General features: G+C 47.4%; 1 protein-coding gene and 1 long non-coding RNA gene across 2 annotated transcripts in view; one reads left to right on the forward strand and one right to left on the reverse strand.

Moving 5' to 3' along the window:
• The window catches only part of LOC135900366 (lysosomal cholesterol signaling protein-like), a 187,923-nt gene that overhangs the window by 89,156 nt on the left and 77,890 nt on the right, over window positions 1-20,877 (reverse strand). Inside the window, exon 5 of the mRNA XM_070532233.1 lies at window positions 6,533-6,634. Coding sequence (XP_070388334.1) covers window positions 6,533-6,634 — 102 coding nt within the window. The remainder of the gene's footprint in view (window positions 1-6,532; window positions 6,635-20,877) is intronic.
• The window catches only part of LOC135900425 (uncharacterized), a 142,323-nt gene that overhangs the window by 65,458 nt on the left and 55,988 nt on the right, over window positions 1-20,877 (forward strand). The window lies entirely within an intron of this gene.

A 20,877-nucleotide genomic window follows, 5' to 3' on the forward strand; every position in this document is an offset into this window, starting at 1 on the left:
GTAACGCTGTGCGGCCACCAGTCCCATACTACCGCGTAGAGCGCAAGACTCTGCGATTCTAGACGTACTGCGCTCACTGCGAAAGGTTAGAAAAACACCCACATAAGCACAGCAGAGAAGTGGCTACGTGAGGTGGTTCGACCGATAACTGTAGAAAGCGTATTCAAAACAAGTAATCGTTCTCCACTTCCGGCGGCCTTTTCTCTACTTCCTTTTTAAATAAAAAGATGTTGATCCATAAATATTCTCATAAACAACGGTTAACTTTTTTATTATTCGCTTTTGCTTGCAGTTTGGTTGTTGCCTTGGCTCTCCCTTAGTAGATCGCTTAATTTCTCAACTCCTTGCGATTTTTGTTTCCAGTAGCCAATTTTGCACGAAAGGTGCTATACAGTTAGGGAAAAACAGACGAGGTAACGGGCGACAGTCATCTTGCATATGGGTTTAAGAGTTATTGCAGGGTTTCATGATGCACGCTCTTTCACATTATTTTATTTCCCACCTTATCTAACCCATATCACGTGTATATGGTTCCGGGCATCTGCCAGCGTCGGGGTGAGCCGTAACTCAAGGAAACAATGAAGCAAAGGGATAAGTTAAATGCAATTGACGTTTTCTCCAGCCGCAACTCATTCCATGAGAGTACAGACCAGCTGAGTAACATCCGCATCCCTCTCATGGTCCCAGGATCAGCCTAAACAAAGAAGGTTGAACTAACAAAAGCAACAGCTATGCGCGTGACGGTTGAATAGATGGTGACAACTGAACGCATCTCGAGTTAATCGCGCGGGTGCGGAATCTACGAGAAAACTGTCCTTCACATTACAAGAGATGCCGATAACTACCGCCATCTAAAAGGAATGAAAAAGGCAGCATAATGCTGACCGATGAACAGCTGCGAAGCCTCAACATTGATCTGGCGGCGCTTTAGGAATGTGTGAGGAGTGGTGGCATGGGTGGGGAGGGGGGGGGGAGTATGCCACTTGATTTCGGGGGGGGCCCGGGCCCCCCCGGGCCCCCCCCTGGGTACGTGCCTGCCTCGGCAATAGTCACGTTCAATAAGTCAACTGGATGATGATGATGATAGCAACTTTATTGTACCGCCGGATAAGGAGGCCCCTACTCCCCGTCCCCGGCACACAGGCCTTGGGGACGGGGGCCGGAACCTCCGCGATTAGAAGCAAGCAAAGAGGTCTTGACTCTTCGCGGCTTCTTCCGCCAGGCGGATGGCGTGTTGCTGTGGAGTAGGGTCCTCGCTCCGCAGCAGGGCTTCCCAGGCCTCTCTACAATTTATGTTTGGTTTAGCCCCTGGTGAGCTAGCGCATTCCCAGATTATGTGATCGAGGGTCCCTCTCGCCCCACAGTGTTTGCACTTATCGGTTTCTCTGTCATGCATAACATGGTATGCCCAGACCGGGTTTACGAAGTTCCCAGCTTGCAGGCGCCGCCATGCGACTGCCTCTCTATTGTTTAGACTTTTATCCGGTGGTGGCACCAGTCTCCTGCGTAGCCGATAATTTTCGACAATCTCCGTATAATTTTGCACACGCTCGTCCATGTTCCGGCAGTCGGGCGGTTCCACAGCCACCCGGAAGTAGAGAGCTCGGGCTAACTCGTGGGCCGCCTCGTTGCCAGGAACGGACGTGTGTGCAGGGGTCCAAATTAGGCTAATTTTTCTGTTCAGCCGTCTACTGGCCAGAACCCTTGCCGCTTCGGGCGAAATCCTGCCCTTTCCAAAATTCCAGATGGCCGTTTTGCTATCGCTAATTATGAAATTTGCTTCCGTTCCCACGCAAGCGAACGCTATCGCAACTTCTTCAGCCGTTTCCGAGTTGCGGCTTCTAATGGTGGCGGCCGATACGGGGGCACCTCGGCCGTCGACCACCGAGGCGACCGCCGCACCCGACTTGCCACTTGCCGCGTCCACGTACGCAACTGACTTGCTGTTCATTGAATCAAAGCGTTTGATTAGTGCTTCTGCTCTTTTTTCCCTCCTCTCCGTGTGGAATATGGGATGCATGTTACGAGGGAGGGGAGGAATGATTATATTTTCTCGGCAGTCCAGCGGGATGTTTGTCTTGCCTCGTAGTCCCCTGTCTGTTTGCAGGCCTACCATATCGAGAATAGCTCTGCCCGTGGTCGTTCGGCTTAATCTTTCAAGCTGCGAAATTCTGACAGCCTCCGCTATTTCGTCCCAGGTATTGTGCACTCCCATAGAGAGGAGTTTTTCTGTGGAGGTGGTAATTGGTAAGCCTAAGGCCCTCTTTATGCACCGTCGAATGAGCGAGTCGAGTTTCCTCCTCTCCTCTGACCTGACTCTGACCTCTGACTCACCTCTGACCTGACTCCCAGGGTGCGCTCCCTTGTTTGTTGTGAAGAGTTCGACAGCGCGCGTTGCTAGTGCATGCAGCTGACGTCACGGGCTGGCAGCCAGTTGACTTATGTTTAAATAAGCCGCGTGTGCTATGCCACGCCTTTCTTAAACATAAGTCAACTGGCTGCCAGCCCGTGACGTCAGCTGCATGCACTAGCAACGCGCGCTGTCGAACTCTTCACAACAAACAAGGGAGCGCACCCTGGGAGTGCATAGCGGCTCAGGTGTGTTGTTTTCGAGTGTAATGGCCGCACGACGGGTTCTGCGCACTGACTGCGGCTGGGCACGGCCGTCTTAGGTAAAATAAATTGAGGAAGGGAGTGTGAAATGTCTTTTTAATGAATAAATTGTGCTACAACTCACGTGGTTGTGAAGTATAATCTAGATGACCTTATAAAATGATGTGCTTTGTTTCTGCGTCTGTATGTCGGTCATCCTGCACAACGGGAGGGTCAGCATACGCGGGCAACGTGTACACAAGGCTTCTCCCTGTTGAAATGGGTTGAGCCTGAGCACAGAAAAAGGCAAGCGCCGCAGTGCTTGTGCGAGTTTATTGTCCGTATATTCTTTGAGAAATAAATGCCTACGTTTTGACGCACGTTCAGCTAGCTAATGGGTAATCATGACAAAACTACAGCGGAGCCCTCAAACAAGACGCGCTAGACGTCGTCGTAAAGTCGTCTGCTGTCCTTCTGCCCGCCGGTGGGCATGTCGTTCTCGCCGGCGCGCGGGTAAGCACGTGAGCAACGCGCTGTTCAGAGTGTCGCTGTCGCCGCCTACAACAAAGTATCCGAAAATTGTCACTTACACAAGGCAACACAATGATCTAGCCGATCAAAAGTCCACAAATATCGCTGAGCAATACTGCGTGCAAACCGCCATCAAAAAATACTATAACCTACCACCTCTCTTCTGCCTACTACATTTACCGCCAACCGACCCCGAAAAGACGCGTTCGTATATTCAATATATGTCGGGAGCACCCGATAACACCACGGCGTAAAATTGACGTAGGCCGAAACTACTGGAAGGCGCTATTTATTTTACGGTCGTGCTAAAACAGCCAATCGGCGTGCACTGATGACGAAGGCATGGCCAAGGCGGTAGTATCGCCGAAAGTGATCGTCGCAGAATACCTCCTCTGGATATCGTGAGAGCCAGTGTGTGGGTGGCACGTGGGCACGATTCACAGCAGTCATAGCCGACAGACCTTTCACACGACACGCGCTACCCTGGCGCCATCTCGCAGCCATCTTCGCCACACCACGCTTTTCCTCTGGCCCTTTCGCCATACCCTCCCCCTCCGCTTTTCGCCTAATGGTTCTGCTGCACTGTTCTTCGCTTTCCTCCTCGCTTATTTCATCCCCAGCTGCGCTCCGCGTTTGCTCTTTCCTCCTTCGCTGTGCTCGTTAGCTCGGTTACGCCGACGCCGACGCTCGCCGCAGGAACGGGCGTTTAAAAGCTGAGCTCTAAAATTTGGTCCGACATTACGCTCTATATACAAGTAACTACTGAAGTTACTGCTGTCCACAAGAAAATCGCGCGAGGCTCTTTGTACGGACAGACCTAGGATTCGCGCGATGTTATAACAGATAAGGAGGACATATCTCATAGTTCAAGGTGATCACGCGTGTCCCGATGTTTGTGAAATTGCGGGCCTTCGATGATGATGTATTATACAAAAGCGTCCGGTGTGCCCCAATGTCGCGCGTTTCGCCCTGCCGTACGCCTGATTGCCGTGACCTGACCTGACCTGATCTGATTGCCTGACCGGTTGCAGTGGGCATACACGCAGCCGAAAACAGCCGAAAAAAGAAAGACTTCTTAAAGACGCACTGGCATGTAAAGTCTACAAAACACAATACTTTCACTAAATTTAGAAATTTACTCACTCCACGTAACGGAACCAGGGCTGCATTGTTGTGCAGCTTCGTTTCGTGTTGTTCGCGTGCATTTCGCTTCTTTTAAATAAATTGCTGCGCGCGCGCACGTGTGTGTGTCTGTGCGCGTGTGTGTGTGTGTGCGCGTGCGTGCGTGCGTGCGTGCGTGCGTGTGTGTGTTTGTGTGTGTGTGCGTGTGTGTGCGTGTGTGCGTGTGTGTGCGTGCGTGCGTGCGTGCGCGCGCGCGCGCGTGTGTGTGTGTGTGTGTGTGTGTGCGTGTGCGCGTGCGTGCGTGTGCGTGTGCGTGCGTGCGTGCGTGCGTGCGTGCGTGCGTGCGTGCGTGCGCGCGCAGTGACCGGTTAATACCGAGGACCACAATACCCGTGGTGTCGTGCAAGAGCTTTTGTGCGCCCGAAGTTTTAGGAGTTTGCTGTGGTAGAGCAACCGGGAAGTACAGCGGTCCGCTTCAGCTGCCACCCTCTCCCACGGTAGTGGTTGTGGGAGAGGAGGATGGCAGTCGCCTTCCACGCCAGCGCTCGCGCCGCCGAAGACAACACACGTGCAAATAATCGGCAAATAAGCCACCCATAATATTACCGCCACAGATTTACTGGTCAACGGCCGTGTTCTTTACGAAGCTGCGCAATGAAACGACGACACCTAGTTAAATATCCTCATCGCCGCAGCTACACGCCTTCAAGCGCTCAATTCTTTCGATAAAGGGGACACCTCTCTAGAGACTTTCGGCCATCCACTTACATTGACCATCATCGACGATGGCTTGTGCACATTTTTTCTATTTTTGTAAAGAACGCTACACGAGTCCCACGACCATCAAATAATGTATTTCTGTTTTTGGCTCCCTCTGAGTACCCCCAAGGCATACAAGTGTGGTAAGGACTTCTTAGCAAGAATTTCTTTCTCGGGTAATTACTTGAATCTTGTGTGTGTGACTAGCAAAGTTACTCGACTTCATTAAGTGAAACTAGGTAACTTAGAGGGTCGTCAATATTTTCGACAAGCTTACTTTCGCGATGTTTTACTTCATATTAATCTTGAGCGTTCCCCCCTTTTTAAATAGTTTAAGCAAGGAGCTTATTAATCAGGCAGTATTTACTTTTTTTGTCTGTGTAACAATGACGCTGCTTGGAAAATTAATTCGAAGTTTCGCAAGCAAAACATATTTCTCCTAGAAACTCATTTATTAACTGTGCCCCCCTATGTAGCGCACACCTGCCCACAAGAACTTTAATGGTGCTTAAGCTGGAAGAATATTACTAAGTCTCGGTAAGCCCCGATATTTGTATCCTTGAGTTAACGAATGGGGGGCATTGAGCAATGCCATTCCTGCAATGGCAAACGCGTCAAGCAATCGCACCAGGAATTGTTGGCACGAGACATTTTAAATTATTGATAGCTTTAAATTACTAATAGCTGCGTTTACATGTTTTAAGGCTCCGTTATTGTTACACTATAGTAGAATAACACTCATTTGACATAGGCATCAGGCATGCGAGGTACGAGTTTACCGCTGCCGCCTAGACAAAAAAAATTTTGATCAAGCAGAATGTCAGTTTGAACTATAATAGTTGGTGCGTCATGCATGAATAGAAAATAAACGGCGCAATACAGGCGTGCACGGAGCAACACATACGACGCACCCGTCCTGCAGTTGTATGTGTTCCTCCGTCTGGGTCTGTCCTGCGCCGTTCATTTTTATTCAAACATCTCGATATTTTTTTTTCCCGCACTTGAAACACATTCCCTATCGCCACAACGAGAGGCACAACATTTATCCTCCTACTGACAATTGAGCGCTTTGGCAATGCTGCATGTTATAACGAACTTGGTGCAACAATTAAGGGATGTCCAATACCTTATCGGCCATCATGTCATGATCTGCAGTATCTCTCTGACAACTCAGGTCTGTCCTTGTCAAACTTTCTCGGTTTTGGTCAGTCTAAATGAACGAAACGAGCCACCATCTCTCTCTCTCTCTCTTTCTGTCTCTGTCTCTCTCTCTCTCTCTCTCTCTCTCTCTCTCTCTATATATATATATATATATATATATATATATATATATATATATATATATATACGTGTGTGTGTGTGTGTGTGTGCGTGTGTGTGTGTGTGTGTGTGTGTGTTATCTCTGTCTTTCTCTCGCGTGTAAAGATCTTGATAAAATTGACTTCGGTGCACTGCAAAAGTCAGTTCGACGCTTTTCCTGACTGCTTGATAATTATGCAGCACCTCGGTAAAGGCGGAAGTGACTCGCCTTGAGGATGGCGGCCAGTGGTGCCGGAAGCTGCTCTCCGGAACGGCCGATGTTGACGGCGATGGCGAGCAGAGAGGACAGGACGTGGGGATGGTAGAGCACCTTCGTGGGGGAGCAAAAAAAAAGGGGGGGGGAGGTATAGGGAGAAGTGGCAGGAGGCTCTCATTAATGACATGCCGAAACCTACTTGTATGCGATAGCTACTCGTGGTTCTGCGCAAATGTTTGCTATAGAATGTGACTTTTTGTTCCGGATACGCAATCTTCTGCTACCTTGTTTTGAAAGACGGGTTGTGAAAAGCAAGTCATACAATTGGCTGAGTAAAAGGTATGGCAATGCTGAACAACGTTGTCGCCTTTATTTCCGTTTAGGTAAAGATAGTTTGAGCTGGCTTGGTGGTACATATTCATGGAGTTGCCTCAGGCACCAAACAGAACACGCCAGAACAGGGGAGTGCTAACGTCGCCACTCGCAACTGAAATACTTTATTCAATTACCACAGATAAGCACTTCCAAGCAACAGACCTTGAGAAGGATGTGTGGCGCAAGATTAAAATTCCCCGAAGAAATTACAGAAGACAGAAAGAGCGCCAACATTGGCATAGGTATCAATACTGGTCGTTCCACAGCACAGCTTCCGGCACCGCTGGCCAACATCCTCAAGGCTCTTTCTTTCTCTTCTTATTCCGGTAATTTTCACCTTGCGCCATACATCCTTATTAATCTATTCGCCAACTAGCCCAACTAGGTACTCTTATAAAGAGACCTTGCGCATGCTAAAAAGAAAGCCCCGGATACGAAATAACGGAGGGGGAACATAAAACCACTAATCAACGGTGTTTTTATATGGACTCCCTGCAATATTCATGTGGGATTATTAGATAGCCTGCATGTAGGTTTTTCGGAGGGGGTTATAAATTAACACGTGCAGAAAAGCAAACTTTACTAAAACGACAAGCATAGAAGTTGCTCAACAGACTGTCGCGTCGCTCATGCATTTACGCCATCGTATCTTTTTCTTTCTCCTCCTTTTTTTTTCAGGCAATGTTGTGCTTTGAGCTGTCGCACCTTGTACTTTATGATATTAGTTTCGCCTCGTCATCCCAGTCTATTACTACGATTGCAAGTATTCTCCTCGTAGGATCAATGCAGTGGCATTCGTTCGACGCCTCGACCGCGCAGTATACGGTTAACGAGGAACAACGGTCCAGTAACATTTGCCTCAGGCCGTCCCGACAGTTTAGAGCAGGCGTTCATCCTTCTCTTATCAAAACCTGGCGTTACTATTTTATGTATTTCTGCACTTTTTTTATAGTGTAGGCTTCTTCTCTATTGGGCAGAAAGCTTTAAACTGACGATTACTCAATGCTCCGCACGCGCGTACCATGTTGATCATTTCCGTGACCATCAATGTACCACTCACTAATAATGGTTTCCTTTTGCGCGGCTTCTAGCCCGGTCTCACTTCTTATTGCACTGAAAAGCCCCTAGCCATCTTAATTGGGACCGAATTACAGGAATTATTCAGCCTCGCGATGGTGGCCATCGATCAGTGACAAAAACACGCGCACAAAGTCGTTTAAATGTTGGAATCTAAATGGCACAAAGCTCGTTTGACTTTATCAGTGTTGCAGCAGTAGAGGATAACATGCTCGTGGCCTGGTCGCCTGTAGTTGTTGTGCTCTTTGTGCTGCCACGAGCGCGGAGGCGATGTGTGATGCGTCTCGAAGGAGACCAATTTCCTTCTTTCCTTCCCTCCTCTCTCTCCCTGTGAGCTTTGTTTTCCCCTTTCCCATTCCCCCGCTGTAGGGTAGCCAACCGGACGTTATTCTGGTTAACCTCCCTGCCTTCTACTTTTCTCTGTCCTCCTCCTCCTCTCGAAGGAGGAATGATTCGTGAGAGGTGTCCATATATGGCAATCGTGATCGCTCCAGTGCCCGGCATTCGGGAGCCAGCCGTCGAGGAATGCCACAGCGTGCGTCGTTCAACGAGTACGCCGCATGGCAGCGTATTTCCGCAAGACAACGCATGTAAACGCGGTAGCCCTGCGGAAACACACTATGGTTAAGAGTAATTAAACTCACGCAGTTGCACCGACTCACCTAATGCGCGGAAGGTAAGCACGCGGTGCACTCGGGCTTGTCATAAATGAACACGCTGAACAAGAAATTCTCGTGTCTTGCCAAACGTTTTCAAGTTGGTGCCGCTGCTGTTTTTCTCCAAACATGTTGTCCACTGTGCGATTTTCTTCACCATTCTTCTTCATTTACGAAAATTGTGCGAAAAATGGGGTAATTTTTTCTTAACGTCTTCGTTCAATCACTGAGCGTAGCCCAAATCAGTGATATCTTCATAAATACACTCTGGCCTTCTCTAGATTTCAACGGCATCGCAACCTTCCTTGATCTCCGTTCGTGAATACTTCAATGATATCATTTAGCTTCTTCCGGGATGCCTATAATCGGTCCTTCTTGTAGGAAAACTAATATTCTAAGCAAACATGCCAAAGCGGTGCCTTCAGCCTCGTGTATAAGTAGAAGGACATGTGTTACCCGATATAAATTTACGTTCATACTTGCGTCAATTTCGTTATACATATGGCATCGCCCTCGGGGCTAGGCCTGAAAGTAAGAAAGTTATAAGTAGATAAAAATTGTGAAGATTATAAAGAGGACAAGTGCGCAAATGTACAGCATGATAAAGGATGTAACATAGCTGGTCTGACGCCACAAACGCAGCCCATTGTGATGCGGCGAGATTGTCCATGTTAATACCTTGCTGTTTGTTTTTCTTTCTTCTTTTTGCATCGCATTTAGGGTCCCTCGAAGGGATATCACTTAGGGTGCGAGAGATTGGGGGAGGGGGAAGGGTGATACAGGAAAAGCGAGGGGAGCTCTATGGGGAACCAAAAATTTCGCTATAAACAGAGTACAAACAAACACATCGATAAGTAAAGGTAAGTGATGAGAAGTGCAAATGGACAAAAGTGCGACACATTAAAAACAAATTAAATGAAATATTGATTACAAAAGTAGCAAAACATAGTGGCCATAGATACGCAAAATCAGCCACCACAATATATATATAATAAAGGCATAAAAACGCTCACATAAAGATATACTCGGAAAAGTAGTATAAACGTTTAGAGGATTGAACAGAGCAATGAAACAAGTAATATATATACTGAGAAAAAAATGTGAACAAGCGTAAAAAGAGCATGTACTAAACATTTAAACATATTCTGCGCGTAAGAGTTGTTTTGCGAGTTGTGAAGTTGGTTTGAGAACCAATGAATGATGCAGGTTATTCCATCGAGCTGTTGTTCGGGGGATGAAGGAATTAGCATAAAGTGTTCAGGGACAAGCTATACGCATTACCTTGAAAAAAAAAAAGCGGTCTGAAAAGAAGGTTATCGGTGACCCAAAACTCCGGTGAAGGTATGAGTAATGGTACAGTTTATGGACAAGCAAAAGACGAACGTTGTTGGGCAGGAAAAAATGGTTTCGGAAACCAGTACCCTGCCTTCCTGTAGTATGAAACGACATGAAACACGTCAAGATTAAAGTAGGCCCTGTCGAAGACCCTGCAATCTTAAGCCGCATTCTCGCTGCGAAGAAATCTGTCCGGATTTCGCAATCCGCTGATTGAGCTCACTGAATACACAAACAAACAACCTTAAACAAACACAAACAACCTTAAAAGCGGCCTCAAGTGCTAGCTTACGTGATCGTTTCTTCCCAGAAATCTGGCCCATGCTGTGCTAAAGTTGGGTTAAGACGAAGTGAGCCTCCAGGGCGCTGCGAACAACTTGTGTGAAACGCTCTAAGGTCGGCGTTCGCATTCGCGAAGTTTCCGTTCTTAAAAATTTTTTGTCAGGAGAGCACGTTGTTGGACGAGTCGGTCGTACATACTTAAAGGGAATTGCGCTAAAAAAGACACGGACGAGTAAGGACATGGACGGGCGCAAACTCGTGACTGATTTTATTCAGAAAGCACATACATATATATACCTAAATTTTTATTCAATCATTGCCTAAGCGCACATGCCAAGAACGTTTTCTCTTTCTTATACAAATTGATACTAGAATCGCTTACGCATTTATCACCTGACTTCAGGTGATATCACCTGAAGTCACCTTTATTGAATAAAAATTTAGGTATATATATGTATGTGCTTTCTGAATAAAATCAGTCGCGAGTTTGCTCCCGTCCACGTCCTTACTCGTCCGTGTCTTTTTTAGCGCAATTCCCTTCTTTAAGTATGTTTGTCAGGGATCACTTGCTTTCGCGAATATTATATTCGCCATAACGGCTGGACGGGCCTCTTGCCTTTAATTGTATTGGGATGCGACCTCTGTCTTTTTCAAGCGTTTTTGTAGAACGGTTGACCGGGGCCTTTTTCATCAGAAACGGCGCCCTCTTGTATCGCTCCAAAAATTCTGTCGTCTGGCGCAGCGATGGCAAACAAATGGAAAGTGCGTGAAGTAGCCTAAAAATGCTAACGCATAAAAAATATTGTTTGTTTAATGATAATTTGGTTGCATAAGTAATACCATTTTCACTCGCTGTAGTGGATTTCACGACAAATTCCCTTGACTTTCAAATTCTTATGCCTCGCAAGAGCAAAACTACGATCAAGAAAATTACTCTATCCCATCTGCATATTGACGGCAATGTTTGCACGTTTAATTAGTTTGTACGAGAGCAACATTTTAAATTTATTAGGATAAAGAACTTTTTCAGGTAAGAAGCATATCTCTATAATGCGTATAAATTGCAGCTCGAGCTCCTGCAAAATAAAGCATGGTACTAATTACGAGTATTGCGGACTCCCTAATTAAAGTAGTTTGCAAAATGCAATTTATAACATTTTTTTTCATGCTGTGTCCTAAAGGGAACGCCTCGAACCTTTTGTATACTACGACTCCTTTCAAGAAACCTCGAAAGGATCCCCCAGCAGACATTAGTTCTCATGAGGTAACTTTCTTTTTAGCACAGTGAAATTTTGTGGCTCTTTTCCTAGCTATATATCAGAAAAATTCCTCAGAAAGGGAGGCGTTGAATCCTTCCTTTGAGCACTCCTACCATGCACGCATTGATACACTGGAATAAAAGAGCGTACGAACGCGGAAGTCCATGGTGTCCATGGAAGCAGCATGTACATAGGCCTGAAACGTCGCCTTTTGTAGTTCGGGATAACTCCTTCCGACAGTACAAAGAAATAACTGGCGTCTAGTAAAAGAGAGCTGTATTCCCATAGCTGCATGGCACAGGAAAAGCGTGATCTTATCTGAAGGGCAGCTCTAGTAGCTGCCGACAGAACAATACGAGTGCATCCACAATAGAACCATTTCATATGTTTATAGAGCGGCGCTACTGCTTTCCTAACTGCGTCCACTTGATCCTAATCAAAAGGCTAAGCAGGTGTTTGTGTTTGTAATTATTAAAGTGCTCATTTCCTGACTAATCGTTCTCGGCGAATTCAGCGCTGGTTTATTGCTATGTGATAACGAGGCCTCTTCGAGTTATGTGGGCACTGTTGCACCACAGGCGTATCAAGGGCTACATTCAGAAAAGTATCTCAGGCTAGAATTGTTTTTAAGGACAAATGCAAACTAAGCCTGACGCTGGACATTTCCTTAGCGAAGGCTAATGCCAAACCAGCGCGCCATCAAGCAAGACTACAAGTAGGCGCGAAACCTCCCACGGAATGAACTTAGATACCAGCTGGCCCCAAACCCCTTTGCGTACACTATGCCTACAGATCAGCGAGAACAGCGCTCATTGCGCGTCTCATTGAGAGCTGATGACCTCTTTTCGAATTTGGCTTAACCGCCATATCTTCTGAACCCAGTGTAGTGAAATAAGCCCCACGTCGCAGCGCACACCTGCGGTCACATCGATCTTCAGCTCACTCATTACTTAAGAGCCAGCCCGATTGTTTAAGTCTGCCCGAGTGTGATAAGACAGGCCACTGGCCTATCTTGCGTTTCCTCAGCCTACCGGTAGAGGCGTGCAGTGCTAGTAGGCGTGATGTGCATTCGCCAGAAGACAAAGGAAATTAAATTCTCGGCCCTTCAATAATAACGGCTCGTTCATATCGGAGAGGTACATGCAAACAGATATTTGCGCGCTTTTGTGCGTCGGTCAAACCTCTTGCAGCAGAGTTAACCGTAAAGACATCCTACAAACTCTTCTAAAAGGCCAGACCGTCTTTTGTCAGTAAATCATGACTTATTGATTAACAATGCAAGCAAAACACGAACAAAGTCGGTGCTCGTAGTGTTCGCTCCTTTCCTTGCCCGTGACTCATTTGCGTACTTGAGCAATCACAGTTGCTATGGAAGTGATCGTACGCCACAGCGGCCGTGCGTGCTTCACTGGCTGATAACTTATATCGACACGCTCTGGCCAGTGTGGACGAGTCTCATATCGGAAAGGCAGCCCTCAGTTGACTCGCGCAACGAATCTCGTCTCTTCCTACTCGGCGGACGCTTGATGTCCATGACATGTCCATACCAATCCCGTGACCAGTGCCGATACGCGTAACATCAGTCGCAGGTTCTTCCCTTCACGCGCGTGGCCCCGCTACAGGCAGACCATGACTTGACGATGAGTCGGCACCGGCTCTCTTCAGTATCCATTCCCCATACCACATTCGTACATCCGAACTTCCGACCCTTTCTTCACCTTGTCCCCTCTAGTTTATCGCGAGGCCCGTCCATGCGAGAGAGACAAAAGCAGTTCACGCGTTTGCACAGCGTTCTTTTAAACGTATTTGTTTCCATCGCGTTCCTTTGTTTTTGTTTTTATATGCCGGCTCACACTTTCCCTGGAAGAGCCAACTTTTTCTTGGAGCTGCAAACGTAGTCTCTTTTATTGCGTGTCCCTCGGCGGACGATGGACGAAGAACTATCGTGTTTCTCCCAGGACAAAACAACGTAGTGGGATCACAGAGTGGGCACACAGGAAGGAGAAACGTGCATCCGGGTCAAGAGAGGAAAAAGAAAGTAAAGAATGGGAAAGCAAGCACTGAGCAAACCGAAGAAACGGTTAGAAGACACTGGGTGCGTCGGCGAACTTCGGCAAACAATGTGGAAAGTAATACGGCCGCAAAGCGGTGTAACTTTATATGGACAAGAGTGTTTACGTTGAGGGAACATGATGTGAACAGCAGAGGGGAACGAAGAAGGAAAGAAAAGTACGATGTCGTGATTGTACAATTCCTGTGAAGCCGGAATAGGTTGTAGAGAATCAGACACGCGAGACGAGAAGATGCGATACGGTGGCGTCGTTTGACATGGAACACTCGCTCGAAAGCGATCGTATAATACAGACTTCGCTTATCTATACAGGGCTGCATGTAAGTGTATTGACAAGGGGCTGCAACATGTCTCTGAAGAAGCGTTCTGTGTGCACACAGTCGTATGAATACGCAGTGATTTTCGTATCTTTCTTACGAAAATATAGTACAGAATTTATGGAATCACCGCAGAATGGGCATGAATTCCGCAAGAACTGAACGCAATACACGGTGAATTCTTACGGCGCAGGCAGAAAGCTTTCACTCGAGACGGCAGAACATGACCATGAGGAACAACATGACGAAAGTCCTATCTTAGGCCGTATTTCGATCGGCCATTTCTCGGAGCAGAATGTAAGCAATGAGTGCAATCGGACCAGCAGAATTACAAAATAAAGCCTTTTACGACGTAAGCAGTGGTCGAACGAGAAAATGTAGCCTTTGTAGTAAATAAAAGTTGTGGTATATCGAGCGAACTTCTTTGGTGTCATCTTTAGGCGAAAACGTAGGTGAACTCACTTGTGCTACTTTGCGGCCCTAAATGTTGCTCTACATACCAAGCTGCTGGCACACGGGCAGTTCTTTTAATAATGGGGTAGCCCACATTACGAAAAAGCAAATCGGCCATTCAATATCACGCGCTATTTCATTAAGAGGTATGTGCGCTTTAGAGGTACCTATAAGGCTGCATTATATGTAGAGGTTTAAATATTGCTACGCGGAACAATGGTGGGCCTACTCGCAGTACTTTGTCGGTGTACATACCACGGTTATGTAAACATCGGTCCTAATATGTGTATCGGCAAACAAATCCGGGCACATACTGGAAGACCGACCGACCGACCAACAGACCGACCGACCAACGCTATACCATCCTTGACTATGGCCAAAGGATGCTTTGCTTTAACACCCTCTCCCCCATTCCCTTTCGCCTGCATCCGCCCCCAAGAAAATATCGGATAAAGAAAGCACAATCTTAAAAGCTTTCCACACGGACGCTTTTGTGTGTGTGTGTGTGTGTGTGTGTGTGTGTGTGTGTGTGTGTGTGTGTGTGTGTGTGTTTGTGTGTGTGTGTGTGTGTGTGTTTGTGTGCGCGTGTCTGTGCGTGTCTGTGCGTGTGTGTGTGTGCGTGTGTGTGTGTGTGTGTGTGTGTGTGTGTGTGTGTGTGTGTGTGTGTGTGTGTGTGTGTGTTAGGTTCCGTGGAGTTAGGCTAAGTATAATGTTCGCAATCTCGCACAGGCATGTACACCTGCACAGTATACGCTTCTGAACAAGAACGGAGAATTAGGGCGACATTTTGCGGCTGAGTGCACCAGAGCTTCTAAGATTCGTTTCTCAAAGAGTGTTTCATGGAATGAAAGGTCAGTCGTGCTTGTTCGGTGGTGTCTTCCCTCTGTTCTCGCGCGCAAAATTAGCATATATTTCTTTCGTATAAAATATCAACGAGAGATGAAAACTTCGGCTGTGTAAACACGTGCGACATCCTTTTGCATTAATTACCAAGGGACAGAACATCGCGAGCAGCAGATGATACGAAGAAAAGGAAGAAGGAGGGAGATGCAGAGGCAGAAAATTAAGAATGAGAGTCATTCGGGAAGAATGCAAAAACTCAAAACCACTGAAGAAGTTTCCCCCGTGCAAACTAATGAAGCTGGTTCAAGCGAAGCCGGTTAGAGTGAATATGTTAAGTTGGTTCCCAACGTTGTTTTATGTGTATGCGAAAGCATCAAACGGCCCATTGAGCGAAAAAAGCCGGTGTCTGTAGCAGCGAAACGGCTCCTAAATTCCCATTGGCTGCGACACCAAGTCACGTGCGCGCCTGGACGGAGCAGAGTGGGCGACACGGAACGCCTGCTTTCGCCATAGCGCGCCAGGTGTTGCGTGAGGGGAGAGGGCATCGCCGCCACGCCGTCACCAGCCAACACCACGTAGACAACAGAAGGTCTGAACGCTCGGAGAGTGACGTCACGGAGAAGAGGCCGGCGGCATGCTCGGAGATACGGGTTGAATGAAGGAATCGCGCCCTTATGGGTGACGTTAACCAGAGCGCAGTTTTTTCTTTAGGCATAGTTGAGCAGATTGCCCTAAGAGAACGGAGGTGTTCCAAGATTATCTTATTTATGCAAAACTATTTACGCGCTGCATTATTAAAAATGGCCGTCCATAAAAAAATGAAATGGTTCAACTTTAGGACTGAGAACAAATTTCGGGTACATGATGACAGGGAGGGAGCATGGCTTCTATTGAAAAGCCACGGCGCTGCCCTATTCTTCGGAGTAGCTTCTTTGCCTTGATTTATCGTCGGCGTCAGAGTTGGCCGTTCATGCGACCACAAATGTTCTTCAACAAAATGTTAGCACTGCGCCATAACACATATCTCATGACAACTTCCCTGGTGTGCCCTTCTTTACATTCGGAACACATGTATTTATTCCAGTCTAGATTAAAATCTAAACGAATAATTTCACTTTCGAGGCATTATTACATACGGTACCGCAGTCCACATATTTACAACACCTCAAATGAGTTTAGCAATGGAGATACAAAAAATTCGTGCAACTATTTACGAAAAAACAGCTGCCGTATTCCGCAGAATTCCAGCTTTCCTCTCCTCTACCTTAGCATTGGCTCCCAATAACCTGTCATTGATCTTGCGGAAAAATGAACGCATGATTTTTCGGCCCCGATTTGTAATTGCTCCAGCAATTGGGCACGCAGCACTTATTAGGCATATCCTGGCACGGACGTAATCCACATTTCGCGGCGATGAAGGCTGTCAAGAATGGCGAGCTGTGAAAGAAGATTGCCACACAGTTACGACAGGGCGACACGACGCGCACCTCTCCGTCGCTGCAGCTGGGAGGCGTTCAAAGAAGCGGCCTTTGCGCTGGAATCCGCCGCCTTACTCCAGCCCCTTCGACATTGTGACGGAACTAGTTCGGTGTGTGAACAATGATTCCGGAGTTCCCCAACGCGGAGCTGATTTGACGCGCATGGACAAGCTGCCGTGGGGACGACGTATTTTGGAGCGTCTCACGCTTCGGCCTAGCACGGAACAACGAGCGACCCTCGATCGGCGCCGATAGTTTCCCGGAACGGCACCCCGCACGGTTGCCTCTGTGTACAGAGCGCGGTTGCCTTTGTGTACGTAAACTGGTCTGCAGAACAGCGACGAGTTGGTGATGAGTAAACGAACAGTCGCCGCGTCGTAGGACCGGCGCATCGAGTGTATAAAAACTGTGGTGGTGCGAATGCTGAGGACACTTCTCTTGAGCAGTCATGTTAGACTGAGTGACTTCTCTCATGCAGTCCTGTTGGACTAATACTCTTTTTCTCAAGCAGTCATGTTAGACTGATTTAATTTCTGTAAATAAACCCCTTTTCCTCGTTCTCGATGAGAAGCAGTTCTTCACTTCATCAACGATCTCAGCGTAAATAAGTTGGACGACGGCATGGGCCAGCTACCTCCGAATTCATGCCGTACTCCAATCTTGGCAAAGGACCACGGACGATGGGATTGAGCCCCCAATCCTGACAACTGGTGGCAGCGGTGGGATGGACTTTGCGACATGGTGCTGTATCTGCGGTGAGTGCTTGGTTTTTGCTTTGACTCTCTAGGCTTCATTTTGTGGTTGTTCTGTTTAGAACAGTAGGGAAGCTAGATTGTTGTGTGTTAGCTAGGTTGTGTTTTACTAGCTAGATTTAGAGAGCAGAATCAAGGCAGTAAAGCAGCAGTCATGGAGTTAAGGACACTGCTGAGAGACGAGTTGTTGATTGTTGGTGAGGAACTGGGCCTAGATGTACGCAAGGAAATGCTCAAATCAGAATTATTGGAGCTAATTTCCAATCAGGCCAGTGAGCAAGATATTGAAATGGGATTGTAACTTCTCAAAAAGAGAGAGAAACGGGAAAAAGAAAGAGAAGAACGGGACAGAGAAAACCGAGCGAGGGAGGAACGCGATAAAGATCGCGAGTTTCAGTTAAGGAAAATGCAACTTGAACTTGAAAGCAAACGTTTGGAGTGCCTCAAGGAAGTGAAGGCGCTCTGGGTCGATCAAGTGAGGCAGAATCGTACCGCATGGACAGGCTATTAAAGCCATTTGAGGTCGGGACCGACATAGGCTTGTTCCTAAGCAATTTTGAAAGGACTTGCGAGAAGATGAACTTCGGCCCGAGTACATGGCCACAGCGGTTGCTGTCTATGTTGCCGTGTGAGGCGGCGGAAGTAATCGCCAGATTGAGTGTGCAGGATGCATATGATTATGCAAAAGTTAAGGCTAGTCTCCTGAAGAAATACCGCCTTTCAGCCGAAGCTTTTCGGCAAAGGTTTAGGAGCACAGGCAAGAAAGATAGCGAGGGCTATCCGGAGTTTGCATATAGCTTAAAGGCCAACCTAGTCGAGTGGCTTAAAAGCGCGGAAGCGTACGACAGCAGAGACATGATCATTGAATGCATGTGTCTAGAGCAATTTTACAAAACCATCCCCCAAGCTGTGAAACTGTGGGTGCAAGACAGAGGTAATGTAAACACTGTGGAAAGGGCGGCTGAATTAGCCGAAGAGTACGCAACCCGTAGAAAGTTGAACGCCGAGGAGGGAAACTGGGACGGTCGAAATGGACCGCGGAAACCATTTCCGTTCAAAAAGGGTGCGCAAACTAGACGATCCGAGCCTGTAGACATGGCGGAAAAGCCCGCAGAAAAGAGCGAGGAGAAACTTAACGGAGAAACCGCACAAAAAGAACAGAAAAGAAAATTCAAATCTTTTAGACCAATTCGCTGTTACAAATGCCACAAACTGGGACATATAGCTGTAAACTGCGAGAAGTCTAGCGTAGTTTTTTCCTACGTGGAGGAAAAAGATGAGAATATGGAACTTTTAAGTCCATATCTCCACGACCTGCAAGTTAATGGAAAACCATGCCGAGTGCTAAGGGACAGTGCCGCCACGCTGGACATTGTCCATCCGTCTTACGTGATGGTAGATGACTTCACCGGAGAAGTAGCATGGATAAAACAGGTTGTAGAAGAACACAGCGTGTGTCTGCCCATGGCCAAAGTCAAAATCAGTGGACCATTCGGGGAACTAGAGACTGAGGCTGCAGTTTCCAAATTTTTGTCACTGCAGTATCCCTACATCTTTTCGAATCGCTCGAATCAGTTACTGCGTGACAGAGGGCTCAAACTGGGAGAGGGCATAGTACAGGCATTGACCCGAGGCCAAGCTCGTAAGATCGCGGCGCTTTCGGCTGAAAATGCCCAAGCTCCTCCAGCTGAAGCAGAAAAGGGGATAGCTTCAATACCCGAATCCGAGCTAGGCCCGAGGGACAAAAGAACAGTTGAGGAGAGCCTGCCAGTTGACCAGCTCAATGAGAGCGTAGCACTAGAGTGTCAGAGTTCTAGCCTGCAGGAAGAGCAAGCAGACGCGCTCACAAGCGAGACAGGGTCGTTATTATCACCGGCCTCAAAGAACTTTGATCAACTCTTACGCGTGGATAGAGAGTCACTGGCAGCTGACCAAAAGAATGATGAGAGCTTAGCAAAATTACATGACACCGCTAAAGAAGGCATTGCTAGGCGCAACGTAACAATACATGAGAGAGGAGGATTGTTGTATCGGCATTACAGAGATCGAAAGGGTAGGATTTTAGATCAGTTAGTCATACCTACTAAGTATCGGGAGGACCTTTTGAGTCTTTGTCATGGAAATGGGTGGTCCGGCCACCTAGGCATAAACAAATCAAAGGAAAGATTGCTTATGGAATACTACTGGCCTGGCTGTTTCAAAGATGTAGAAAACTTTGCAAGATCATGCGACGCCTGCCAGCGTTCTGGTAAACCAGGAGAGACTTGGAGAGCTCCACTGAAGGTAGTGCCCTTAATAACAGAGCCTTTCAGACGACTCGTAATAGACACGGTAGGGCCTCTTCCAAAAACAAAATCAGGCTACAGGTACTTGTTTACCATGCTGTGTCCGGCTACCAAGTTTCCAGAAGCAATCCCTTTGAAAGAGCTCAGCTCCACCGAAGTAGTAGACGCGCTTTTGACAGTGTTTGCACGAGTTGGGTTTCCAGCCGAAATTCAGGCAGATCAAGGGTCAGTATTCACGAGCGCACTGACTTCCACATTCTTGCAAAAGTGCGGGGTAAAGTTAATACACAGTTCTGTCTATCACCCTCAGTCAAACAGTGTAGAGAGGTGGCATTCGGTGCTTAAGCGAGTTTTGCGTGCGCTCTGTTACGAGCACAAGGAGGACTGGGAGAACTGTCTGCCGGCAACTTTGTTTGCTTTGCGAACGGTTCCACATGAGGCGACAGGGTTCTCACCAGCAGAACTAGTGTATGGGAGGACACTCCGGTCTCCACTGAGAATGTTAAGAGAGATGTGGGAGGAAAGAGGGGAGAGTCCAACCGTGGTTGAATACGTGCTAAATTTACTGGAACGGCTAAGCGCAACCCAATAACTAGTCGGAAAGAACATGGCAATAGCTCAAAAGAACGCCAAAGTCTATTACGACAAGAATGCGAGGCTTCGTACGTTTGAAGCCGGCTTAACGATGAAAGCAGAAAAGTGTAGGTTTGGTTGTTCGCAGGTTACTTATCTGGGCCATGTTGTCGGTCAGGACATGAGACGGCCGGCTGAGCTGAAAATAGCTACGATAGGAGAATTTTCTCAGCCGCGACCAAAAACGAACCTTCGTTCATTTTTGGGACTTGTAGGGTACTCTCAACGGTACATTCCGAGTTACTCGCAATTGGCAAGTTCATTAACAGACGCCCTCCGAAAGGGAGCACCGAGTAACGTACACTGGGATAAGGACAAAGAGAACGCTTTCCAAAGTTTGAAAACGCTATTGGTTTCTCGCCCTGTGCTTCGCGCGCCAGACTACACAAAGGAATTCATAGTTCAATGCGACGCAAGCGACAGAGGTATGGGCGTGGTACTTAGTCAGGTCGGCGACGATAAAGAGGAGCATCCTATACTCTACGCCAGCCGTAAACTAAATGTAAGAGAGGAAGCCTACAGCGCTTCAGAGAAGGAATGC

Source organism: Dermacentor albipictus, chromosome 1 (assembly GCF_038994185.2).
Source record: "Dermacentor albipictus isolate Rhodes 1998 colony chromosome 1, USDA_Dalb.pri_finalv2, whole genome shotgun sequence".
Lineage (NCBI taxonomy): Eukaryota > Metazoa > Arthropoda > Arachnida > Ixodida > Ixodidae > Dermacentor > Dermacentor albipictus.